This window comes from Oncorhynchus keta, unplaced genomic scaffold (assembly GCF_023373465.1).
Source record: "Oncorhynchus keta strain PuntledgeMale-10-30-2019 unplaced genomic scaffold, Oket_V2 Un_contig_14350_pilon_pilon, whole genome shotgun sequence".
Lineage (NCBI taxonomy): Eukaryota > Metazoa > Chordata > Actinopteri > Salmoniformes > Salmonidae > Oncorhynchus > Oncorhynchus keta.
Window position 1 is genome coordinate 108,264 of NW_026278690.1, and position 22,748 is coordinate 131,011.

The following is a 22,748-nucleotide window of genomic DNA, read 5'->3' on the forward strand; positions in this document are numbered from 1 at the left end:
AGTATGTAGGGGATCTAGTTTCAGACCAGTATGTATGGGATCTAGTTTCAGGCCAGTATGTAGGGGTCCTAGTCTCAGACCAGTATGTAGGGGATCTCGTTTCAGACTAGTATGTAGGGGATCTAGTTTCAAAGCAGTATGTAGGGGATCTAGTTTCAGACCAGTATGTAGGGGGATCTAGTTTCAGACCAGTAGGGATCTAGTTTCAGACTAGTATGTAGGGGATCTAGTTCCACACCAGTAGGGATCTATTTCCAGACCAGTATGGGATCTATTGTCAGACCAGTATGTAGGGGATCTAGTTTCAGACCAGTATGTAGGGGATCTAGTTTCAGACTAGTATGTAGGGGATCTAGTTCCACACCAGTAGGGGATCTATTTCCAGACCAGTATGGGATCTATTGTCAGACCAGTATGTAGGGGATCTAGTTTCAGACCAGTATGTAGGGGATCTAGTTTCAGACCAGTATGTAGGGGATCTAGTTTCAGACTAGTATGTAAGGGATCTGGGTTCAGACCCGTATGTAGGGGATCTAGTTCCAGACTAGTATGTAGGGGGATCTAGTTCCAGATCAGTATCTAAGGGATCTAGTTTCAGACCAGTATGTAGGGGATCTTGTTTCAGACCAGTATGTAGGGGATCTAGTTTCAAAGCAGTATGTAGGGGATATAGTTTCAGACCGGTATGTAGGGGATCTAGTTTCAGACCAGTATGTAAGGGATCTAGATTCAGACCAGTTTGTAGGGGATCTAGTTTCAGGCCAGTATGTAGGGGTCCTAGTCTCAGACCATTGTGTAGGGATCTAGATTCAGACTAGTATGTAGGGGATCTAGTTTCAGACCAGTATGTAGGGGGATCTAGTTTCAGACCAGTATGTAGGGAGATATAGTTTCAGACTAGTATGTAGGGATCTAGTTTCAGACCAGTATGTAGGGGATCTAGTTTCAGACCAGTAGGGGATCTATTGTCAGACCAGTATCTAGGGGATCTAGTTTCAGACCAGTAGGGATCTATTGTCAGACCAGTATGTAGGGGATCTAGTTTCAGACTAGTATGTAGGGGATCTAGTTCCACACCAGTAGGGATCTATTTCCAGACCAGTATGGGATCTATTGTCAGACCAGTATGTAGGGGATCTAGTTTCAGACCAGTATGTAGGGGATCTAGTTTCAGACCAGTATGTAGGGGATCTAGTTTCAGACTAGTATGTAAGGGATCTGGGTTCAGACCCGTATGTAGGGATCTAGTTCCAGACCAGTATGTAGGGGGATCTAGTTTCAGACCAGTATGTAGGGGGATCTAGTTTCAGACCAGTAGGGGATCTATTGTCAGACCAGTATCTAGGGGATCTAGTTTCAGACCAGTAGGGGATCTATTGTCAGACTAGTATGTAGGGGATCTAGTTCCACACCAGTAGGGGATCTATTTTCAGACCAGTATGTAGGGGGATCTAGTTTCAGACCAGTATGTAGGGGGATCTAGTTTCAGACCAGTATGTAGCGGATCTAGTTTCAGGCCAGTATGTAGGGGTTCTAGTCTCAGACCATTGTGTAGGGATCTAGATTCAGACTACTATGTAGGGGATCTAGTTTCAGACCAATATGTAGGGGATCTAGTTTCAGACCAGTATGTAAGGGCTCTAGTTTCAGACTAGTATGTAGGGGATCTAGTTTCAGACCAGGTTATTGGGGGATCTAGTTTCAGACCAGTATGTAGGGGGATCTAGTTTCACACCAGTATGTAGGAGGATCTAGTTTTAGACCAGTATGTAGGGGATCTAGTTTCAGACCAGTATGTAGGGGATCTAGTTTCAGACCAGTATGTAGGGGATCTCGTTTCAGACCAGTATGTAGGGGATCTCATTTCAGACTAGTATGTAGAGGATCTAGTTTCAAAGCAGTATGTAGGGGATCTAGTTTCAGACCAGTATGTAGGGGATCTAGTTAGTATGTAAAGGATCTAGTTTTACCAGTTTTTAGGGGATCTAGTTTCAGACCAGTATGTAGGGGGATCTAGTTTCAGACCAGTAGGGATCTATTGTCAGACCAGTATCTAGGGGATATAGTTTCAGACCAGTAGGGGATCTATTGTCAGACCAGTATGTAGGGGATCTAGTTTCAGACCAGTATGTAGGGGGTCCTAGTCTCAGACCATTGTGTAGGGGATCTAGATTCAGACTAGTATGTAGGGGATCTAGTTTCAGACCAGTATGTAGGGGGATCTAGTTTCAGACCAGTAGGGGATCTATTGTCAGACCAGTATCTAGGGGATCTAGTTTCAGACCAGTAGGGGATCTATTGTCAGACCAGTATCTAGGGGATCTAGTTCCACACCAGTAGGGATCTATTTTCAGACCAGTAGGGGATCTATTGTCAGACCAGTATGTAGGGGATCTAGTTTCAGACCAGTATGTAGGGGATCTAGTTTCAGACTAGTATGTAAGGGATCTGGTTTCAGACCCGTATGTAGGGGATCTAGTTCCAGACCAGTATGTAGGGGGATCTAGTTTCAGACCAGTATGTATGGGATCTAGTTTCAGACCAGTATGTAGGGGGATCTAGTTTCAGACCAGTATGTAGAGGGATCTAGTTTCAGACCATTAAGTAGGGGATCTAGTTCCAGACCAGTATGTAGGGGATCTAGTTTCAGACCAGTATGTATGGGATCTAGTTTCAGGCCAGTATGTAGGGGTCCTAGTCTCAGACCAGTATGTAAGGGATCTCGTTTCAGACTAGTATGTAGGGGATCTAGTTTCAAAGCAGTATGTAGGGGATCTAGTTTCAGACCAGTATGTAGGGGATCTAGTTTCAGACCAGTAGGGGATCTAGTTTCAGACTAGTATGTAGGGGATCTAGTTCCACACCAGTAGGGGATCTATTTCCAGACCAGTATGGGATCTATTGTCAGACCAGTATGTAGGGGGATCTAGTTTCAGACCAGTATGTAGGGGGATCTAGTTTCAGACTAGTATGTAGGGGATCTAGTTCCACACCAGTAGGGGATCTATTTCCAGACCAGTATGGGATCTATTGTCAGACCAGTATGTAGGGGATCTAGTTTCAGACCAGTATGTAGGGGATCTAGTTTCAGACCAGTATGTAGGGGATCTAGTTTCAGACTAGTATGTAAGGGATCTGGGTTCAGACCCGTATGTAGGGGATCTAGTTCCAGACCAGTATGTAGGGGGATCTAGTTCCAGATCAGTATCTAAGGGATCTAGTTTCAGACCAGTATGTAGGGGATCTCGTTTCAGACCAGTATGTAGGGGGATCTAGTTTCAAAGCAGTATGTAGGGATATAGTTTCAGACCGGTATGTAGGGGATCTAGTTTCAGACCAGTATGTAAGGGATCTAGATTCAGACCAGTTTGTAGGGATCTAGTTTCAGGCCAGTATGTAGGGGTCCTAGTCTCAGACCATTGTGTAGGGGATCTAGATTCAGACTAGTATGTAGGGGATCTAGTTTCAGACCAGTATGTAGGGGGATCTAGTTTCAGACCAGTATGTAGGGAGATATAGTTTCAGACTAGTATGTAGGGGATCTAGTTTCAGACCAGTATGTAGGGGATCTAGTTTCAGACCAGTAGGGGATCTATTGTCAGACCAGTATGTAGGGGATCTAGTTTCAGACCAGTATGTAGGGGTCCTAGTCTCAGACCATTGTGTAGGGGATCTAGATTCAGACTAGTATGTAGGGGATCTAGTTTCAGACCAGTATGTAGGGGGATCTAGTTTCAGACCAGTAGGGATCTATTGTCAGACCAGTATCTAGGGGATCTAGTTTCAGACCAGTAGGGGATCTATTGTCAGACCAGTATCTAGGGGATCTAGTTCCACACCAGTAGGGGATCTATTTTCAGACCAGTAGGGGATCTATTGTCAGACCAGTATGTAGGGGATCTAGTTTCAGACCAGTATGTAGGGGATCTAGTTTCAGACTAGTATGTAAGGGATCTGGTTTCAGACCCGTATGTAGGGGATCTAGTTCCAGACCAGTATGTAGGGGGATCTAGTTTCAGACCAGTATGTATGGGATCTAGTTTCAGACCAGTATGTAGGGGGATCTAGTTTCAGACCAGTATGTAGAGGGATCTAGTTTCAGACCATTAAGTAGGGGATCTAGTTCCAGACCAGTATGTAGGGGATCTAGTTTCAGACCAGTATGTATGGGATCTAGTTTCAGGCCAGTATGTAGGGGTCTAGTCTCAGACCAGTATGTAAGGGATCTCGTTTCAGACTAGTATGTAGGGGATCTAGTTTCAAAGCAGTATGTAGGGGATCTAGTTTCAGACCAGTATGTAGGGGGATCTAGTTTCAGACCAGTAGGGGATCTAGTTTCAGACTAGTATGTAGGGGATCTAGTTCCACACCAGTAGGGGATCTATTTCCAGACCAGTATGGGATCTATTGTCAGACCAGTATGTAGGGGGATCTAGTTTCAGACCAGTATGTAGGGGGATCTAGTTTCAGACTAGTATGTAGGGGATCTAGTTCCACACCAGTAGGGATCTATTTCCAGACCAGTATGGGATCTATTGTCAGACCAGTATGTAGGGGATCTAGTTTCAGACCAGTATGTAGGGGATCTAGTTTCAGACCAGTATGTAGGGGATCTAGTTTCAGACTAGTATGTAAGGGATCTGGGTTCAGACCCGTATGTAGGGGATCTAGTTCCAGACCAGTATGTAGGGGATCTAGTTCCAGATCAGTATCTAAGGGATCTAGTTTCAGACCAGTATGTAGGGGATCTCGTTTCAGACCAGTATGTAGGGGGATCTAGTTTCAAAGCAGTATGTAGGGGATCTAGTTTCAGACCAGTATGTAGGGGATCTAGTTTCAGACCAGTATGTAAGGGATCTAGATTCAGACCAGTTTGTAGGGGATCTAGTTTCAGGCCAGTATGTAGGGGGTCCTAGTCTCAGACCATTGTGTAGGGGATCTAGATTCAGACTAGTATGTAGGGGATCTAGTTTCAGACCAGTATGTAGGGGGATCTAGTTTCAGACCAGTATGTAGGGAGATATAGTTTCAGACTAGTATGTAGGGGATCTAGTTTCAGACCAGTATGTAGGGGATCTAGTTTCAGACCAGTATGTAGGGGATCTAGTTTCAGACCAGTATGTAGGGGATCTAGTTTCAGACCAGTATGTAGGGGTCCTAGTCTCAGACCATTGTGTAGGGATCTAGATTCAGACTAGTATGTAGGGGATCTAGTTTCAGACCAGTATGTAGGGGGATCTAGTTTCAGACCAGTAGGGGATCTATTGTCAGACCAGTATCTAGGGGATCTAGTTTCAGACCAGTAGGGGATCTATTGTCAGACCAGTATCTAGGGGGATCTAGTTCCACACCAGTAGGGGATCTATTTTCAGACCAGTAGGGGATCTATTGTCAGACCAGTATGTAGGGGGATCTAGTTTCAGACCAGTATGTAGGGGATCTAGTTTCAGACTAGTATGTAAGGGATCTAGTTCCAGACCAGTATGTAGGGGGATCTAGTTCCAGACCAGTATGTAGGGGGATCTAGTTTCAGACCAGTATGTATGGGATCTAGTTTCAGACCAGTATGTAGGGGGATCTAGTTTCAGACCAGTATGTAGAGGGATCTAGTTTCAGACCATTAAGTAGGGGATCTAGTTCCAGACCAGTATGTAGGGGGATCTAGTTTCAGACCAGTATGTATGGGATCTAGTTTCAGGCCAGTATGTAGGGGGTCCTAGTCTCAGACCAGTATGTAGGGGATCTCGTTTCAGACTAGTATGTAGGGGATCCAGTTTCAGACCAGTATGTAGGGGATCTAGTTTCAGACTAGTATGTAGGGGGATCTAGTTTCAGACCAGTAGGGGATCTAGTTTCAGACTAGTATGTAGGGGATCTAGTTCCACACCAGTAGGGGATCTATTTCCAGACCAGTATGGGATCTATTGTCAGACCAGTATGTAGGGGGATCTAGTTTCAGACCAGTATGTAGGGGATCTAGTTTCAGACTAGTATGTAGGGGATCTAGTTCCACACCAGTAGGGGATCTATTTCCAGACCAGTATGGGATCTATTGTCAGACCAGTATGTAGGGGATCTAGTTTCAGACCAGTATGTAGGGGATCTAGTTTCAGACCAGTATGTAGGGGATCTAGTTTCAGACTAGTATGTAAGGGATCTGGGTTCAGACCCGTATGTAGGGGATCTAGTTCCAGACCAGTATGTAGGGGGATCTAGTTCCAGATCAGTATCTAAGGGATCTAGTTTCAGACCAGTATGTAGGGGATCTCGTTTCAGACCAGTATGTAGGGGGATCTAGTTTCAAAGCAGTATGTAGGGGATATAGTTTCAGACCAGTATGTAGGGGATCTAGTTTCAGACCAGTATGTAAGGGATCTAGATTCAGACCAGTTTGTAGGGGATCTAGTTTCAGGCCAGTATGTAGGGGGTTCTAGTCTCAGACCATTGTGTAGGGGATCTAGATTCAGACTACTATGTAGGGGATCTAGTTTCAGACTAGTATGTAGGGGATCTAGTTTCAGACCAGTATGTAGGGGATCTAGTTTCAGACCAGTATGTAGGGGGATCTAGTTTCAGACCAGTAGGGGATCTATTGTCAGACCAGTATCTAGGGGGATCTAGTTTCAGACCAGTAGGGGATCTATTGTCAGACCAGTATGTAGGGGATCTAGTTTCAGACTAGTATGTAGGGGATCTAGTTCCACACCAGTAGGGGATCTATTTTCAGACCAGTAGGGGATCTATTGTCAGACCAGTATGTAGGGGGATCTAGTTTCAGACCAGTATGTAGGGGATCTAGTTTCAGACCAGTATGTAGGGGATCTAGTTTCAGACTAGTATGTAAGGGATCTGGGTTCAGACCCGTATGTAGGGGATCTAGTTCCAGACCAGTATGTAGGGGGATCTAGTTTCAGACCAGTATGTATGGGATCTAGTTTCAGACCAGTATGTAGGGGGATCTAGTTTCAGACCAGTATGTAGCGGATCTAGTTTCAGACCAGTAGGGGATCTATTGTCAGACCAGTATGTAGGGGGATCTAGTTTCAGACTAGTATGTAGGGGATCTAGTTCCACACCAGTAGGGGATCTATTTTCAGACCAGTATGTAGGGGGATCTAGTTTCAGACCAGTATGTAGGGGATCTAGTTTCAGACCAGTATGTAGCGGATCTAGTTTCAGGCCAGTATGTAGGGGTTCTAGTCTCAGACCATTGTGTAGGGGATCTAGATTCAGACTACTATGTAGGGGATCTAGTTTCAGACCAATATGTAGGGGATCTAGTTTCAGACCAGTATGTAAGGGCTCTAGTTTCAGACTAGTATGTAGGGGATCTAGTTTCAGACCAGGTTATAGGGGGATCTAGTTTCAGACCAGTATGTAGGGGATCTAGTTTCACACCAGTATGTAGGAGGATCTAGTTTTAGACCAGTATGTAGGGGATCTAGTTTCAGACCAGTATGTAGGGGATCTAGTTTCAGACCAGTATGTAGGGGATCTCGTTTCAGACCAGTATGTAGGGGATCTCGTTTCAGACTAGTATGTAGAGGATCTAGTTTCAAAGCAGTATGTAGGGGATCTAGTTTCAGACCAGTATGTAGGGGATCTAGTTAGTATGTAAAGGATCTAGTTTTACCAGTTTTTAGGGGATCTAGTTTCAGACCAGTATGTAGGGGGATCTAGTTTCAGACCAGTAGGGATCTATTGTCAGACCAGTATGTAGGGGGATCTAGTTTCAGACCAGTATGTAGGGATCTAGTTTCAGACCAGTATGTAAGGGATCTAGTTTAAGACTAGTATGTAGGGGATCTAGTTTCAGACTAGTATGTAGGGGATCCAGTTTCAGACCAGTATGTAGGGGATCTAGTTTCAGACTAGTATGTAGGGGATCTGGTTTCAGACCAGTATGTAGGGGGATCTAGTTCCAGATCAGTATCTTAGGGATCTAGTTTCAGACCAGTATGTAGGGGATCTCGTTTCAAAGCAGTATGTAGGGGATCTAGTTTCAGACCAGTATGTAGGGGATCTAGTTTCAGACCAGTATGTAAGGGATCTAGATTCAGACTAGTATGTAGGGGATCTAGTTTCAGACCAGTATGTAGGGGATCTAGTTTCAGACCAGTATGTAGGGAGATATAGTTTCAGACTAGTATGTAGGGATCTAGTTTCAGACCAGTATGTAGGGGATCTAGTTTCAGACCAGTATGTCGGGGATCTCGTTTCAGACCAGTATGTAGGGATCTCGTTTCAGACCAGTATGTAGGGGATCTCGTTTCAGACTAGTATGTAGGGGATCTAGTTTCAAAGCAGTATGTAGGGGATCTAGTTTCAGACCAGTATGTAGGGGATCTAGTTCCAGACCAGTATGTAGGGGATCTAGTTTCAGACCAGTATGTAGGGGGATCTAGTTTCAGACGAGTAGGGGATCTATTGTCAGACCAGTATCTAGGGGGATCTAGTTTCAGACCAGTAGGGATCTATTGTCAGACCAGTATGTAAGGGGATCTAGTTTCAGACTAGTATGTAGGGGATCTAGTTCCACACCAGTAGGGGATCTATTTTCAGACCAGTATGTAGGGGGATCTAGTTTCAGACCAGTATGTAGGGGATCTAGTTTCAGACCAGTATGTAGGGGATCTAGTTTCAGACTAGTATGTAAGGGATCTGGGTTCAGACCCGTATGTAGGGATCTAGTTCCAGACCAGTATGTAGGGGGATCTAGTTTCAGACCAGTATGTAGGGGGATCTAGTTTCAGACCAGTATGTAGCGGATCTAGTTTTAGGCCAGTATGTAGGGGTTCTAGTCTCAGACCATTGTGTAGGGGATCTAGATTCAGACTACTATGTAGGGGATCTAGTTTCAGACTAGTATGTAGGGATCTAGTTTCAGACCAGTATGTAGGGATTTAGTTTCAGACCAGTATGTAGGGGATCTAGTTTCAGACCAGTATGTAGGGGATCTCGTTTCATACCAGTATGTAGGGGATCTTGTTTCAGACTAGTATGTAGGGGATCTATTTTCAGACCAGTATGTAGGGGATCTAGTTAGTATGCAAAGGATCTAGTTTTACCAGTTTTTCGGGGATCTAGTTTCAGACCAGTATGTAGGGGATCTAGTTTCAGACCAGTAGGGGATCTATTGTCAGACCAGTATCTAGGGGATATAGTTTCAGACCAGTAGGGGATCTATTGTCAGACCAGTATGTAGGGGATCTAGTTTCAGACCAGTATGTAGGGGTCCTAGTCTCAGACCATTGTGTAGGGGATCTAGATTCAGACTAGTATGTAGGGGATCTAGTTTCAGACCAGTATGTAGGGGGATCTAGTTTCAGACCAGTATGTAGGGGATCTAGTTTCAGACCAGTATGTAGCGGATCTAGTTTCAGGCCAGTATGTAGGGGTTCTAGTCTCAGACCATTGTGTAGGGATCTAGATTCAGACTACTATGTAGGGGATCTAGTTTCAGACTAGTATGTAGGGGATCTAGTTTCAGACCAGTATGTAGGGATTTAGTTTCAGACCAGTATGTAGGGGATCTAGTTTCAGACCAGTATGTAGGGGATCTCGTTTCAGACCAGTATGTAGGGATCTTGTTTCAGACTAGTATGTAGGGGATCTAGTTTCAGACCAGTATGTAGGGATCTAGTTAGTATGTAAAGGATCTAGTTTTACCAGTTTTTCGGGGATCTAGTTTCAGACCAGTATGTAGGGGGATCTAGTTTCAGACCAGTAGGGGATCTATTGTCAGACCAGTATCTAGGGGATATAGTTTCAGACCAGTAGGGGATCTATTGTCAGACCAGTATGTAGGGGATCTAGTTTCAGACCAGTATGTAGGGGTCCTAGTCTCAGACCATTGTGTAGGGGATCTAGATTCAGACTAGTATGTAGGGGATCTAGTTTCAGACCAGTAGGGGATCTATTGTCAGACCAGTATGTAGGGGGATCTAGTTTCAGACTAGTATGTAGGGGATCTAGTTCCACACCAGTAGGGGATCTATTTTCAGACCAGTATGGGATCTATTGTCAGACCAGTATGTAGGGGATCTAGTTTCAGACCAGTATGTAGGGGATCTAGTTTCAGACCAGTATGTAGGGGATCTAGTTTCAGACTAGTATGTAAGGGATCTGGGTTCAGACCCGTATGTAGGGGATCTAGTTCCAGACCAGTATGTAGGGGGATCTAGTTTCAGACCAGTATGTAGGGGATCTAGTTTCAGACCAGTAGGGGATCTATTGTCAGACCAGTATCTAGGGGATCTAGTTTCAGACCAGTAGGGATCTATTGTCAGACCAGTATGTAGGGGATCTAGTTTCAGACTAGTATGTAGGGGATCTAGTTCCACACCAGTAGGGGATCTATTTTCAGACCAGTATGTAGGGGGATCTAGTTTCAGACCAGTATGTAGGGGGATCTAGTTTCAGACCAGTATGTAGCGGATCTAGTTTCAGGCCAGTATGTAGGGGGTTCTAGTCTCAGACCATTGTGTAGGGATCTAGATTCAGACTACTATGTAGGGGATCTAGTTTCAGACCAATATGTAGGGGATCTAGTTTCAGACCAGTATGTAAGGGCTCTAGTTTCAGACTAGTATGTAGGGGGATCTAGTTTCAGACCAGGTTATAGGGGATCTAGTTTCAGACCAGTATGTAGGGGGATCTAGTTTCACACCAGTATGTAGGAGGATCTAGTTTTAGACCAGTATGTAGGGGATCTAGTTTCAGACCAGTATGTAGGGATCTAGTTTCAGACCAGTATGTAGGGGATCTCGTTTCAGACCAGTATGTAGGGGATCTCGTTTCAGACTAGTATGTAGAGGATCTAGTTTCAAAGCAGTATGTAGGGGATCTAGTTTCAGACCAGTATGTAGGGGATCTAGTTAGTATGTAAAGGATCTAGTTTTACCAGTTTTTAGGGGATCTAGTTTCAGACCAGTATGTAGGGGGATCTAGTTTCAGACCAGTAGGGGATCTATTGTCAGACCAGTATGTAGGGGGATCTAGTTTCAGACCAGTATGTAGGGATCTAGTTTCAGACCAGTATGTAAGGGATCTAGTTTAAGACTAGTATGTAGGGGATCTAGTTTCAGACTAGTATGTAGGGGATCCAGTTTCAGACCAGTATGTAGGGGATCTAGTTTCAGACTAGTATGTAGGGGATCTGGTTTCAGGCCAGTATGTAGGGGGATCTAGTTCCAGATCAGTATCTTAGGGATCTAGTTTCAGACCAGTATGTAGGGGATCTCGTTTCAAAGCAGTATGTAGGGGATCTAGTTTCAGACCAGTATGTAGGGGATCTAGTTTCAGACCAGTATGTAAGGGATCTAGATTCAGACTAGTATGTAGGGGATCTAGTTTCAGACCAGTATGTAGGGGGATCTAGTTTCAGACCAGTATGTAGGGAGATATAGTTTCAGACTAGTATGTAGGGGATCTAGTTTCAGACCAGTATGTAGGGGATCTAGTTTCAGACCAGTATGTAGGGGATCTAGTTTCAGACCAGTATGTAGGGGATCTCGTTTCAGACCAGTATGTAGGGGATCTCGTTTCAGACTAGTATGTAGGGGATCTAGTTTCAAAGCAGTATGTAGGGGATCTAGTTTCAGACCAGTATGTAGGGGATCTAGTTAGTATGTAAAGGATCTAGTTTGACCAGTTTTTAGGGGATCTAGTTTCAGACCAGTATGTAGGGGATCTAGTTTCAGACGAGTAGGGGATCTATTGTCAGACCAGTATCTAGGGGATCTAGTTTCAGACCAGTAGGGATCTATTGTCAGACCAGTATGTAAGGGGATCTAGTTTCAGACTAGTATGTAGGGGATCTAGTTCCACACCAGTAGGGGATCTATTTTCAGACCAGTATGTAGGGGATCTAGTTTCAGACCAGTATGTAGGGGATCTAGTTTCAGACCAGTATGTAGGGGATCTAGTTTCAGACTAGTATGTAAGGGATCTGGGTTCAGACCCGTATGTAGGGGATCTAGTTCCAGACCAGTATGTAGGGGGATCTAGTTTCAGACCAGTATGTAGGGGGATCTAGTTTCAGACCAGTATGTAGCGGATCTAGTTTTAGGCCAGTATGTAGGGGTTCTAGTCTCAGACCATTGTGTAGGGGATCTAGATTCAGACTACTATGTAGGGGATCTAGTTTCAGACTAGTATGTAGGGGATCTAGTTTCAGACCAGTATGTAGGGGATTTAGTTTCAGACCAGTATGTAGGGGATCTAGTTTCAGACCAGTATGTAGGGGATCTCGTTTCATACCAGTATGTAGGGATCTTGTTTCAGACTAGTATGTAGGGGATCTATTTTCAGACCAGTATGTAGGGGATCTAGTTAGTATGCAAAGGATCTAGTTTTACCAGTTTTTCGGGGATCTAGTTTCAGACCAGTATGTAGGGGGATCTAGTTTCAGACCAGTAGGGGATCTATTGTCAGACCAGTATCTAGGGGATATAGTTTCAGACCAGTAGGGGATCTATTGTCAGACCAGTATGTAGGGGGATCTAGTTTCAGACCAGTATGTAGGGGTCCTAGTCTCAGACCATTGTGTAGGGGATCTAGATTCAGACTAGTATGTAGGGGGATCTAGTTTCAGACCAGTATGTATGGGATCTAGTTTCAGACCAGTATGTAGGGGGATCTAGTTTCAGACCAGTATGTAGCGGATCTAGTTTCAGGCCAGTATGTAGGGGGTTCTAGTCTCAGACCATTGTGTAGGGGATCTAGATTCAGACTACTATGTAGGGGATCTAGTTTCAGACTAGTATGTAGGGGATCTAGTTTCAGACCAGTATGTAGGGGATTTAGTTTCAGACCAGTATGTAGGGGATCTAGTTTCAGACCAGTATGTAGGGGATCTTGTTTCAGACTAGTATGTAGGGGATCTAGTTTCAAATCAGTATGTAGGGGATCTAGTTTCAGACCAGTATGTAGGGGATCTAGTTAGTATGTAAAGGATCTAGTTTTACCAGTTTTTCGGGGATCTAGTTTCAGACCAGTATGTAGGGGGATCTAGTTTCAGACCAGTAGGGGATCTATTGTCAGACCAGTATCTAGGGGGATACAGTTTCAGACCAGTAGGGGATCTATTGTCAGACCAGTATGTAGGGGGATCTAGTTTCAGACCAGTATGTAGGGGGTCCTAGTCTCAGACCATTGTGTAGGGGATCTAGATTCAGACTAGTATGTAGGGGATCTAGTTTCAGACCAGTAGGGGATCTATTGTCAGACCAGTATGTAGGGGATCTAGTTTCAGACTAGTATGTAGGGGATCTAGTTCCACACCAGTAGGGGATCTATTTCCAGACCAGTATGGGATCTATTGTCAGACCAGTATGTAGGGGGATCTAGTTTCAGACCAGTATGTAGGGGATCTAGTTTCAGACCAGTATGTAGGGGATCTAGTTTCAGACTAGTATGTAAGGGATCTGGGTTCAGACCCGTATGTAGGGGATCTAGTTCCAGACCAGTATGTAGGGGATCTAGTTTCAGACCAGTATGTAGGGGGATCTAGTTTCAGACCAGTAGGGGATCTATTGTCAGACCAGTATCTAGGGGATCTAGTTTCAGACCAGTAGGGGATCTATTGTCAGACCAGTATGTAGGGGGATCTAGTTTCAGACTAGTATGTAGGGATCTAGTTCCACACCAGTAGGGGATCTATTTTCAGACCAGTATGTAGGGGATCTAGTTTCAGACCAGTATGTAGGGGATCTAGTTTCAGACCAGTATGTAGCGGATCTAGTTTCAGGCCAGTATGTAGGGGTTCTAGTCTCAGACCATTGTGTAGGGATCTAGATTCAGACTACTATGTAGGGGATCTAGTTTCAGACCAATATGTAGGGGATCTAGTTTCAGACCAGTATGTAAGGGCTCTAGTTTCAGACTAGTATGTAGGGGGATCTAGTTTCAGACCAGGTTATAGGGGATCTAGTTTCAGACCAGTATGTAGGGGATCTAGTTTCACACCAGTATGTAGGAGGATCTAGTTTTAGACCAGTATGTAGGGATCTAGTTTCAGACCAGTATGTAGGGGATCTAGTTTCAGACCAGTATGTAGGGGATCTCGTTTCAGACCAGTATGTAGGGGATCTCGTTTCAGACTAGTATGTAGAGGATCTATTTTCAAAGCAGTATGTAGGGGATCTAGTTTCAGACCAGTATGTAGGGGATCTAGTTAGTATGTAAAGGATCTAGTTTTACCAGTTTTTAGCGGATCTATTGTCAGACCAGTATGTAGGGGGATCTAGTTTCAGACCAGTATGTAGGGGATCTAGTTTCAGACCAGTATGTAAGGGATCTAGTTTAAGACTAGTATGTAGGGGATCTAGTTTCAGACTAGTATGTAGGGGATCCAGTTTCAGACCAGTATGTAGGGGATCTAGTTTCAGACTAGTATGTAGGGGATCTGGTTTCAGACCAGTATGTAGGGGGATCTAGTTCCAGATCAGTATCTTAGGGATCTAGTTTCAGACCAGTATGTAGGGGATCTCGTTTCAAAGCAGTATGTAGGGGATCTAGTTTCAGACCAGTATGTAGGGGATCTAGTTTCAGACCAGTATGTAAGGGATCTAGATTCAGACTAGTATGTAGGGGATCTAGTTTCAGACCAGTATGTAGGGGGATCTAGTTTCAGACAAGTATGTAGGGAGATATAGTTTCAGACTAGTATGTAGGGGATCTAGTTTCAGACCAGTATGTAGGGGATCTAGTTTCAGACCAGTATGTAGGGGATCTCGTTTCAGACCAGTATGTAGGGGATCTCGTTTCAGACCAGTATGTAGGGGATCTAGTTTCAGACTAGTATGTAGGGGATCTAGTTTCAGACCAGTATGTAGGGGATCTAGTTAGTATGTAAAGGATCTAGTTTGACCAGTTTTTAGGGGATCTAGTTTCAGACCAGTATGTAGGGGGATCTAGTTTCAGACCAGTAGGGGATCTATTGTCAGACCAGTATCTAGGGGGATCTAGTTTCAGACCAGTAGGGGATCTATTGTCAGACCAGTATGTAGGGGGATCTAGTTTCAGACTAGTATGTAGGGGATCTAGTTCCACACCAGTAGGGGATCTATTTTCAGACCAGTAGGGGATCTAGTTTCAGACCAGTATGTAGGGGATCTAGTTTCAGACCAGTATGTAGGGGATCTAGTTTCAGACTAGTATGTAAGGGATCTGGGTTCAGACCAGTATGTAGGGGATCTAGTTTCAGACCAGTATGTAGGGGATCTAGTTTCAGACCAGTATGTAGGGGGATCTAGTTTCAGACCAGTAGGGGATCTATTGTCAGACCAGTATCTAGGGGGATCTAGTTTCAGACCAGTAGGGGATCTATTGTCAGACCAGTATGTAGGGGATCTCGTTTCAGACCAGTATGTAGGGGATCTCGTTTCAGACTAGTATGTAGGGGATCTAGTTTCAAAGCAGTATGTAGGGGATCTAGTTTCAGACCAGTATGTAGGGGATCTAGTTAGTATGTAAAGGATCTAGTTTGACCAGTTTTTAGGGGATCTAGTTTCAGACCAGTATGTAGGGGGATCTAGTTTCAGACCAGTAGGGGATCTATTGTCAGACCAGTATCTAGGGGGATCTAGTTTCAGACCAGTAGGGGATCTATTGTCAGACCAGTATGTAGGGGGATCTAGTTTCAGACTAGTATGTAGGGGATCTAGTTCCACACCAGTAGGGGATCTATTTTCAGACCAGTATGTAGGGGATCTAGTTTCAGACCAGTATGTAGGGGATCTAGTTTCAGACCAGTATGTAGGGGATCTAGTTTCAGACTAGTATGTAAGGGATCTGGGTTCAGACCCGTATGTAGGGGATCTAGTTCCAGACCAGTATGTAGGGGGATCTAGTTTCAGACCAGTATGTAGGGGGATCTAGTTTCAGACCAGTATGTAGGGAGATATAGTTTCAGACTAGTATGTAGGGGATCTAGTTTCAGACCAGTATGTAGGGGATCTAGTTTCAGACCAGTATGTCGGGGATCTCGTTTCAGACCAGTATGTAGGGATCTCATTTCAGACCAGTATGTAGGGGATCTCGTTTCAGACTAGTATGTAGGGGATCTAGTTTCAGACCAGTATGTAGGGATCTAGTTAGTATGTAAAGGATCTAGTTTGACCAGTTTTTAGGGGATCTAGTTTCAGACCAGTATGTAGGGGGATCTAGTTTCAGACCAGTAGGGATCTATTGTCAGACCAGTATCTAGGGGGATCTAGTTTCAGACCAGTAGGGGATCTATTGTCAGACCAGTATGTAAGGGGATCTAGTTTCAGACTAGTATGTAGGGGATCTAGTTCCACACCAGTAGGGGATCTATTTTCAGACCAGTATGTAGGGGGATCTAGTTTCAGACCAGTATGTAGGGGATCTAGTTTCAGACCAGTATGTAGGGGATCTAGTTTCAGACTAGTATGTAAGGGATCTGGGTTCAGACCCGTATGTAGGGGATCTAGTTCCAGACCAGTATGTAGGGGGATCTAGTTTCAGACCAGTATGTATGGGATCTAGTTTCAGACCAGTATGTAGGGGGATCTAGTTTCAGACCAGTATGTAGCGGATCTAGTTTCAGGCCAGTATGTAGGGGGTTCTAGTCTCAGACCATTGTGTAGGGGATCTAGATTCAGACTACTATGTAGGGGATCTAGTTTCAGACTAGTATGTAGGGGATCTAGTTTCAGACCAGTATGTAGGGGATTTAGTTTCAGACCAGTATGTAGGTGATTTAGTTTCAGACCAGTATGTAGGGATCTAGTTTCAGACCAGTATGTAGGGGATCTCGTTTCATACCAGTATGTAGGGATCTTGTTTCAGACTAGTATGTAGGGGATTAATTTTCAGACCAGTATGTAGGGGATCTAGTTAGTATGCAAAGGATCTAGTTTTACCAGTTTTTCGGGGATCTAGTTTCAGACCAGTATGTAGGGGGATCTAGTTTCAGACCAGTAGGGGATCTATTGTCAGACCAGTATCTAGGGGGATATAGTTTCAGACCAGTAGGGATCTATTGTCAGACCAGTATGTAGGGGATCTAGTTTCAGACCAGTATGTAGGGGTCCTAGTCTCAGACCATTGTGTAGGGGATCTAGATTCAGACTAGTATGTAGGGGATCTAGTTTCAGACCAGTATGTAGGGGGATCTAGTTTCAGACCAGTATGTAGGGGGATCTAGTTTCAGACCAGTATGTAGCGGATCTAGTTTCAGGCCAGTATGTAGGGGGTTCTAGTCTCAGACCATTGTGTAGGGGATCTAGATTCAGACTACTATGTAGGGGATCTAGTTTCAGACTAGTATGTAGGGGATCTAGTTTCAGACCAGTATGTAGGGGATTTAGTTTCAGACCAGTATGTAGGGGATCTAGTTTCAGACCAGTATGTAGGGATCTAGTTTCAGACCAGTATGTAGGGGATCTAGTTTCAGACCAGTATGTAAGGGATCTAGATTCAGACTAGTATGTAGGGGATCTAGTTTCAGACCAGTATGTAGGGGATCTAGTTTCAGACAAGTATGTAGGGAGATATAGTTTCAGACTAGTATGTAGGGGATCTAGTTTCAGACCAGTATGTAGGGGATCTAGTTTCAGACCAGTATGTAGGGGATCTCGTTTCAGACCAGTATGTAGGGGATCTTGTTTCAGACTAGTATGTAGGGGATCTAGTTTCAAAGCAGTATGTAGGGGATCTAGTTTCAGACCAGTATGTAGGGGATCTAGTTAGTATGTAAAGGATCTAGTTTTACCAGTTTTTCGGGGATCTAGTTTCAGACCAGTATGTAGGGGGATCTAGTTTCAGACCAGTAGGGGATCTATTGTCAGACCAGTATCTAGGGGGATCTAGTTTCAGACCAGTAGGGGATCTATTGTCAGACCAGTATGTAGGGGATCTAGTTTCAGACCAGTATGTAGGGGATCTAGTTTCAGACCAGTAGGGGATCTAGTTTCAGACCAGTATGTAGGGGATCTAGTTTCAGACCAGTATGTAGGGGGATCTAGTTTCAGACCAGTATGTATGGGGATCTAGTTTCAGACCAGTATGTAGGGAATCTAGTTTTAGACCAGTATGTAGGGGGATCTAGTTTCAGAGTATTATGTAGGGGATCTACTTTCAGACCAGTAGGGGATCTAGTTTCAGACCAGTATGTAGGGGGATCTAGTTTCAGAGTATTATGTAGGGGATCTACTTTCAGACCAGTAGGGGATCTAGTTTCAGACCAGTATGTAGGGGATCTAGTTTCAGACCAGTATGTAGGGGGATGTAGTTTCAGACCAGTATGTAGGGGGATCTAGTTTCAGACCAGTATGTAGGGGATGTAGTTTTAGACCAGTATGTAGGGGGATCTAGTTTCAAAACAGTATGTAGGGGATCTAGTTTCAGACCAGTATGTAGGGGATCTAGTTAGTATGTAAAGGATCTAGTTTTACCAGTTTTTAGGGGATCTAGTTTCAGACCAGTGGGGGATCTATTGTCAGACCAGTATGTAGGGGGATCTAGTTTCAGACCAGTATGTAGGGCATCTAGTTTCAGACCAGTATGTAAGGGATCTAGTTTAAGACTAGTATGTAGGGGATCTAGTTTCAGACTAGTATGTAGGGGATCTAGTTCCAGACCAGTAGGGGATCTATTTTCAGACCAGTAGGGGATCTATTGTCAGACCAGTATGTAGGGGGATCTAGTTCCAGACCAGTAGCAGATCTAGTTTCAGATCAGTATCTAAGGGATCTAGTTTCAGACCAGTATGTAGGGGATCTCATTTCAGACCAGTAGGGGATCTAGTTTCAAAGCAGTATGTAGGGGGATCTAGTTCCAGACCAGTAGGGGATCTAGTTCCAGACCAGTAGGGGATCTAGTTTCAGACCAGTAGGGGATCTATTGTCAGACCAGTATGTAGGGGGATCTAGTTTCAGACCAGTATGTAGGGCATCTAGTTTCAGACCAGTATGTAAGGGATCTAGTTTAAGACTAGTATGTAGGGGATCTAGTTTCAGACTAGAATGTAGGGGATCTGGTTTCAGACCAGTATGTAGGGGGATCTAGTTCCAGACCAGTAGCAGATCTAGTTTCAGATCAGTATCTAAGGGATCTAGTTTCAGACCAGTATGTAGGGAACCTAGTTTCAGACCAGTATGTAGGGGATCTAGTTTCAGACTAGTATGTAGGGGATCTAGTTTCAGACCAGTATGTAGGGGGATCTAGTTTCAGACTAGTATGTAGGGGATCTAGTTTCAGACCAGTATGTAGGGGATCTAGTTTCAAAGCAGTATGTAGGGGATCTAGTTTCAGACCAGTATGTAGGGGATCTCGTTTCAGACTAGTATGTAGGGGATCTAGTTTCAGACTAGTATGTAGGGGATCTAGTTTCAGACTAGTATGTAGGGGATCTAGTTTCAGACCAGTATGTAGGGGGATCTAGTTTCAAAGCAGTATGTAGGGGATCTAGTTTCAGACTAGTATGTAGGGGATCTAGTTTCAGACCAGTATGTAGGGGGATCTAGTTTCAAACCAATATGTAGGGGATCTAGTTTCAGACCAGAATGTAGGGGGATCTAGTTTCAGACCAGAATGTAGGGGGATCTAGTTTCAGACCAGTATGTAGGGGGATCTAGTTTCAGACCAGTATGTAGGGGATCTAGTTTTAGACCAGTATGTAGGGGATCCAGTTTCATAGTATTATGTAGGGGATCTACTTTCAGACCAGTAGAGGATCTAGTTTCAGACCAGTATGTAGTGGATCTAGTTTCAGAACAGTAGGGAGATCTAGTTTCAGACCAGTATGTATGGGGATCTAGTTTCAGACCAGTATGTAGGGGGATCTAGTTTCAGACCAGTATGTAGGGAATCTAGTTTTAGACCAGTATGTAGGGGGATCTAGTTTCAGAGTATTATGTAGGGGATCTACTTTCAGACCAGTAGGGGATCTAGTTTCAGACCAGTATGTAGCGGATCTAGTTTCAGAACAGTAGGGAGATCTAGTTTCAGACCAGTATGTAGGGGATCTAGTTTCAGACCAGTATGTAGGGGGATCTAGTTTCAGACCAGTATGTAGGGGATCTAGTTTCAGACCAGTATGTAGGGGGATCTAGTTTCAGACCAGTATGTAGGGGATCTAGTTTCAGACCAGTATGTAGGGGATCTAGTTTCAGACCAGTATGTAGGGGATCTCGTTTCAGACTAGTATGTAGGGGATCTAGTTTCAGACCAGTATGTAGGGGGATCTAGTTTCAAAGCAGTATGTAGGGGATCTAGTTTCAGACCAGTATCTAAGGGATCTAGTTTCAGAACAGTATGTAGGGGATCTAGTTTCAGACCAGTATGTAGGGGATCTAGTTTCAGACCAGTAGGGGATATAGTTTCAGACCAGAATGTAGGGGGGATCTAGTTTCAGACCAGAATGTAGGGGATCTAGTTTCAGACCAGTATGTAGGGGGATCTAGTTTCAGACCAGTATGTAGGGGATCTAGTTTTAGACCAGTATGTAGGGGGATCTAGTTTCAGAGTATTATGTAGGGGATCTACTTTCAGACCAGTAGGGGATCTAGTTTCAGACCAGTATGTAGCGGATCTAGTTTCAGAACAGTAGGGAGATATAGTTTCAGACCAGTATGTAGGGGATCTAGTTTCAGACCAGTATGTAGGGGGATCTAGTTTCAGACCAGTATGTAGGGGATCTAGTTTCAGACCAGTATGTAGGGGGATCTAGTTTCAGACCAGTATATAGGGGGATCTAGTTTCAGACCAGTATGTAGGGGGATCTAGTTTCAGACCAGTATATATGGGGATCTAGTTTCAGACCAGTAGGGGATCTAGTTTCAGACCAGTATGTAGGGGGATCTAGTTTCAGAGTATTATGTAGGGGATCTACTTTCAGACCAGTAGCGGATCTAGTTTCAGAACAGTAGGGAGATCTAGTTTCAGACCAGTTTGTAGGGGATCTAGTTTCAGACCTTTCTTTCCCACCTGCTGCGTTACAGAATATAATAACTTGATTTACTGTACAATTAAAACAGATAAAGACACTATACCAGACAGACGCATTATCCTCACAATGCTTCGTTGTGTGTGTGTGTGTGTGTCCGTCCGCCCGTGTGTGTGTAGTTGGGTTGCAGAGGAGAAGACGACGGTCAGTATCCTTGACGACATCGGCAGCATGTTTGACGACCTGGCCGACCAGCTTGACGCCATGTTGGAGTAACCGTGACAACAGATGGCCGTCCCCGTGTCAACGCAGCCTGCCTCAGGACTTCCTCCTTCCCTCCGCAGGCACAACGCTTCTCTCTCTCTCCATCCTCCTCTGTCCACTAAAGGACAGAGGACCACTCCATTACAGAGGAGAACTCTTGGCCGCTAGGCTGTCCTGTCACAGCTTAACAAGCAGTTACAGCCTCATGTGATGAATTGTAGTTATGGTATGTGATGTGTACATTGTCAGCATGAAGAGCGTTTATATTTACAGAAAACAGGCTCCTCTCTGAGAGAGAGTCATGCATTGGTTCAGTCATATTATAAATATATATATATATAATATATAGATATACGATTTGGTCTTCTCTGTTGAATGGTTATGCTGTTGTCATGTTTATGAATCGCTGGAATTTTAATGTGACCAAAATGTAACTCTGCTCCTGAAGTGTGTGTTCTGGAATTGTGAGTGTTCTGGAATTGTGAGTGTTCTGGAATCGTCACTGTTCTGGAATCGTCACTGTTCTGGAATCGTCACTGTTCTGGACGGAGAGGAGGAGATGACAGCTGGTTGGATGTAAAGGGCTTCGGAATGGCAGAACTTCCTGTACAAGCCCCGCCTCCAGAGGCCAGATTCCGATGTTATTCTCTCCTCCTTCCATAACATACCCCTCCCTCCCTGTTATTAACACAGCACAGTGTTGAGTCTGGGGTTAGGGCTCTGGTGGGGGGGGGGTCAAGGGTTCTAGAGGATCAGTACCATGTTAACCTCTACTGCACAATAGAGAAAGTATAGTTTAAGTTTACTTAGCGTGGTTACGGGCTGATTGAACTGGAACGAAGGGCTCTGTTCAGCCTGGAGAGATGAAGTGGTACAGATGGCGGAATAAGAGGTCCCCTTTGACACGACATATACAGCGTCTCGGCAACGTCTCTCTCTCCCCTCACTATTCTCTCTCTCCCCCCTCACTATTCTCTCTCTCTCCCCTCACTATTCTCTCTCTCCCCCCTCACTATTCTCTCTCTCTCTCCCCCCTCACTATTCTCTCTCTCCCCCTCACTATTCTCTCTCTCTCTCTCTCTCTCTCTCCCCCTCACTATTCTCTCTCTCTCCCCCTCACTATTCTCTCTCTCCCCTCACTATTCTCTCTCTCTCTCTCCCCCTCACTATTCTCTCTCTCTCCCCCTCACTATTCTCTCTCTCCCCTCACTATTCTCTCTCTCCCCCTCACTATTCTCTCTCTCCCCTCACTATTCTCTCTCTCCCCCTCACTATTCTCTCTCTCCCCTCACCCCTCACTCTCTCTCCCCCTCACTATTCTCTCTCTCCCCCTCACTCTCTCTCCCCCTCACTATTCTCTCTCTCCCCCTCACTATTCTCTCTCTCCCCTCACTATTCTCTCTCTCCCCTCACTATTCTCTCTTCTCCCCCTCTCTCTCCCCCTCACTATTCTCTCTCTCCCCCTCACTATTCTCTCTCTCCCCCCTCTCTCTCTCCCCCTCTCTCTCTCCCCTCTATTCTCTCTCTCCCCCTCACTATTCTCTCTCTCCCCCTCACTATTCTCTCTCTC

The 22,748-nt window shown here is 44.6% G+C and overlaps 1 protein-coding gene across 1 annotated transcript in view; it reads left to right on the forward strand.

Annotated features, from left to right (window-relative positions):
- LOC127918500 (caskin-1-like) overlaps positions 1-22,258 on the forward strand; it is a 32,809-nt gene extending 10,551 nt beyond the window's left edge. Inside the window, exon 3 of the mRNA XM_052501831.1 lies at positions 21,094-22,258. Within this exon, the coding sequence (XP_052357791.1) occupies positions 21,094-21,190 (97 nt within the window). The 3' untranslated portion in view covers positions 21,191-22,258. The remainder of the gene's footprint in view (positions 1-21,093) is intronic.
- Positions 22,259-22,748: the final 490 nt, after the last annotated feature.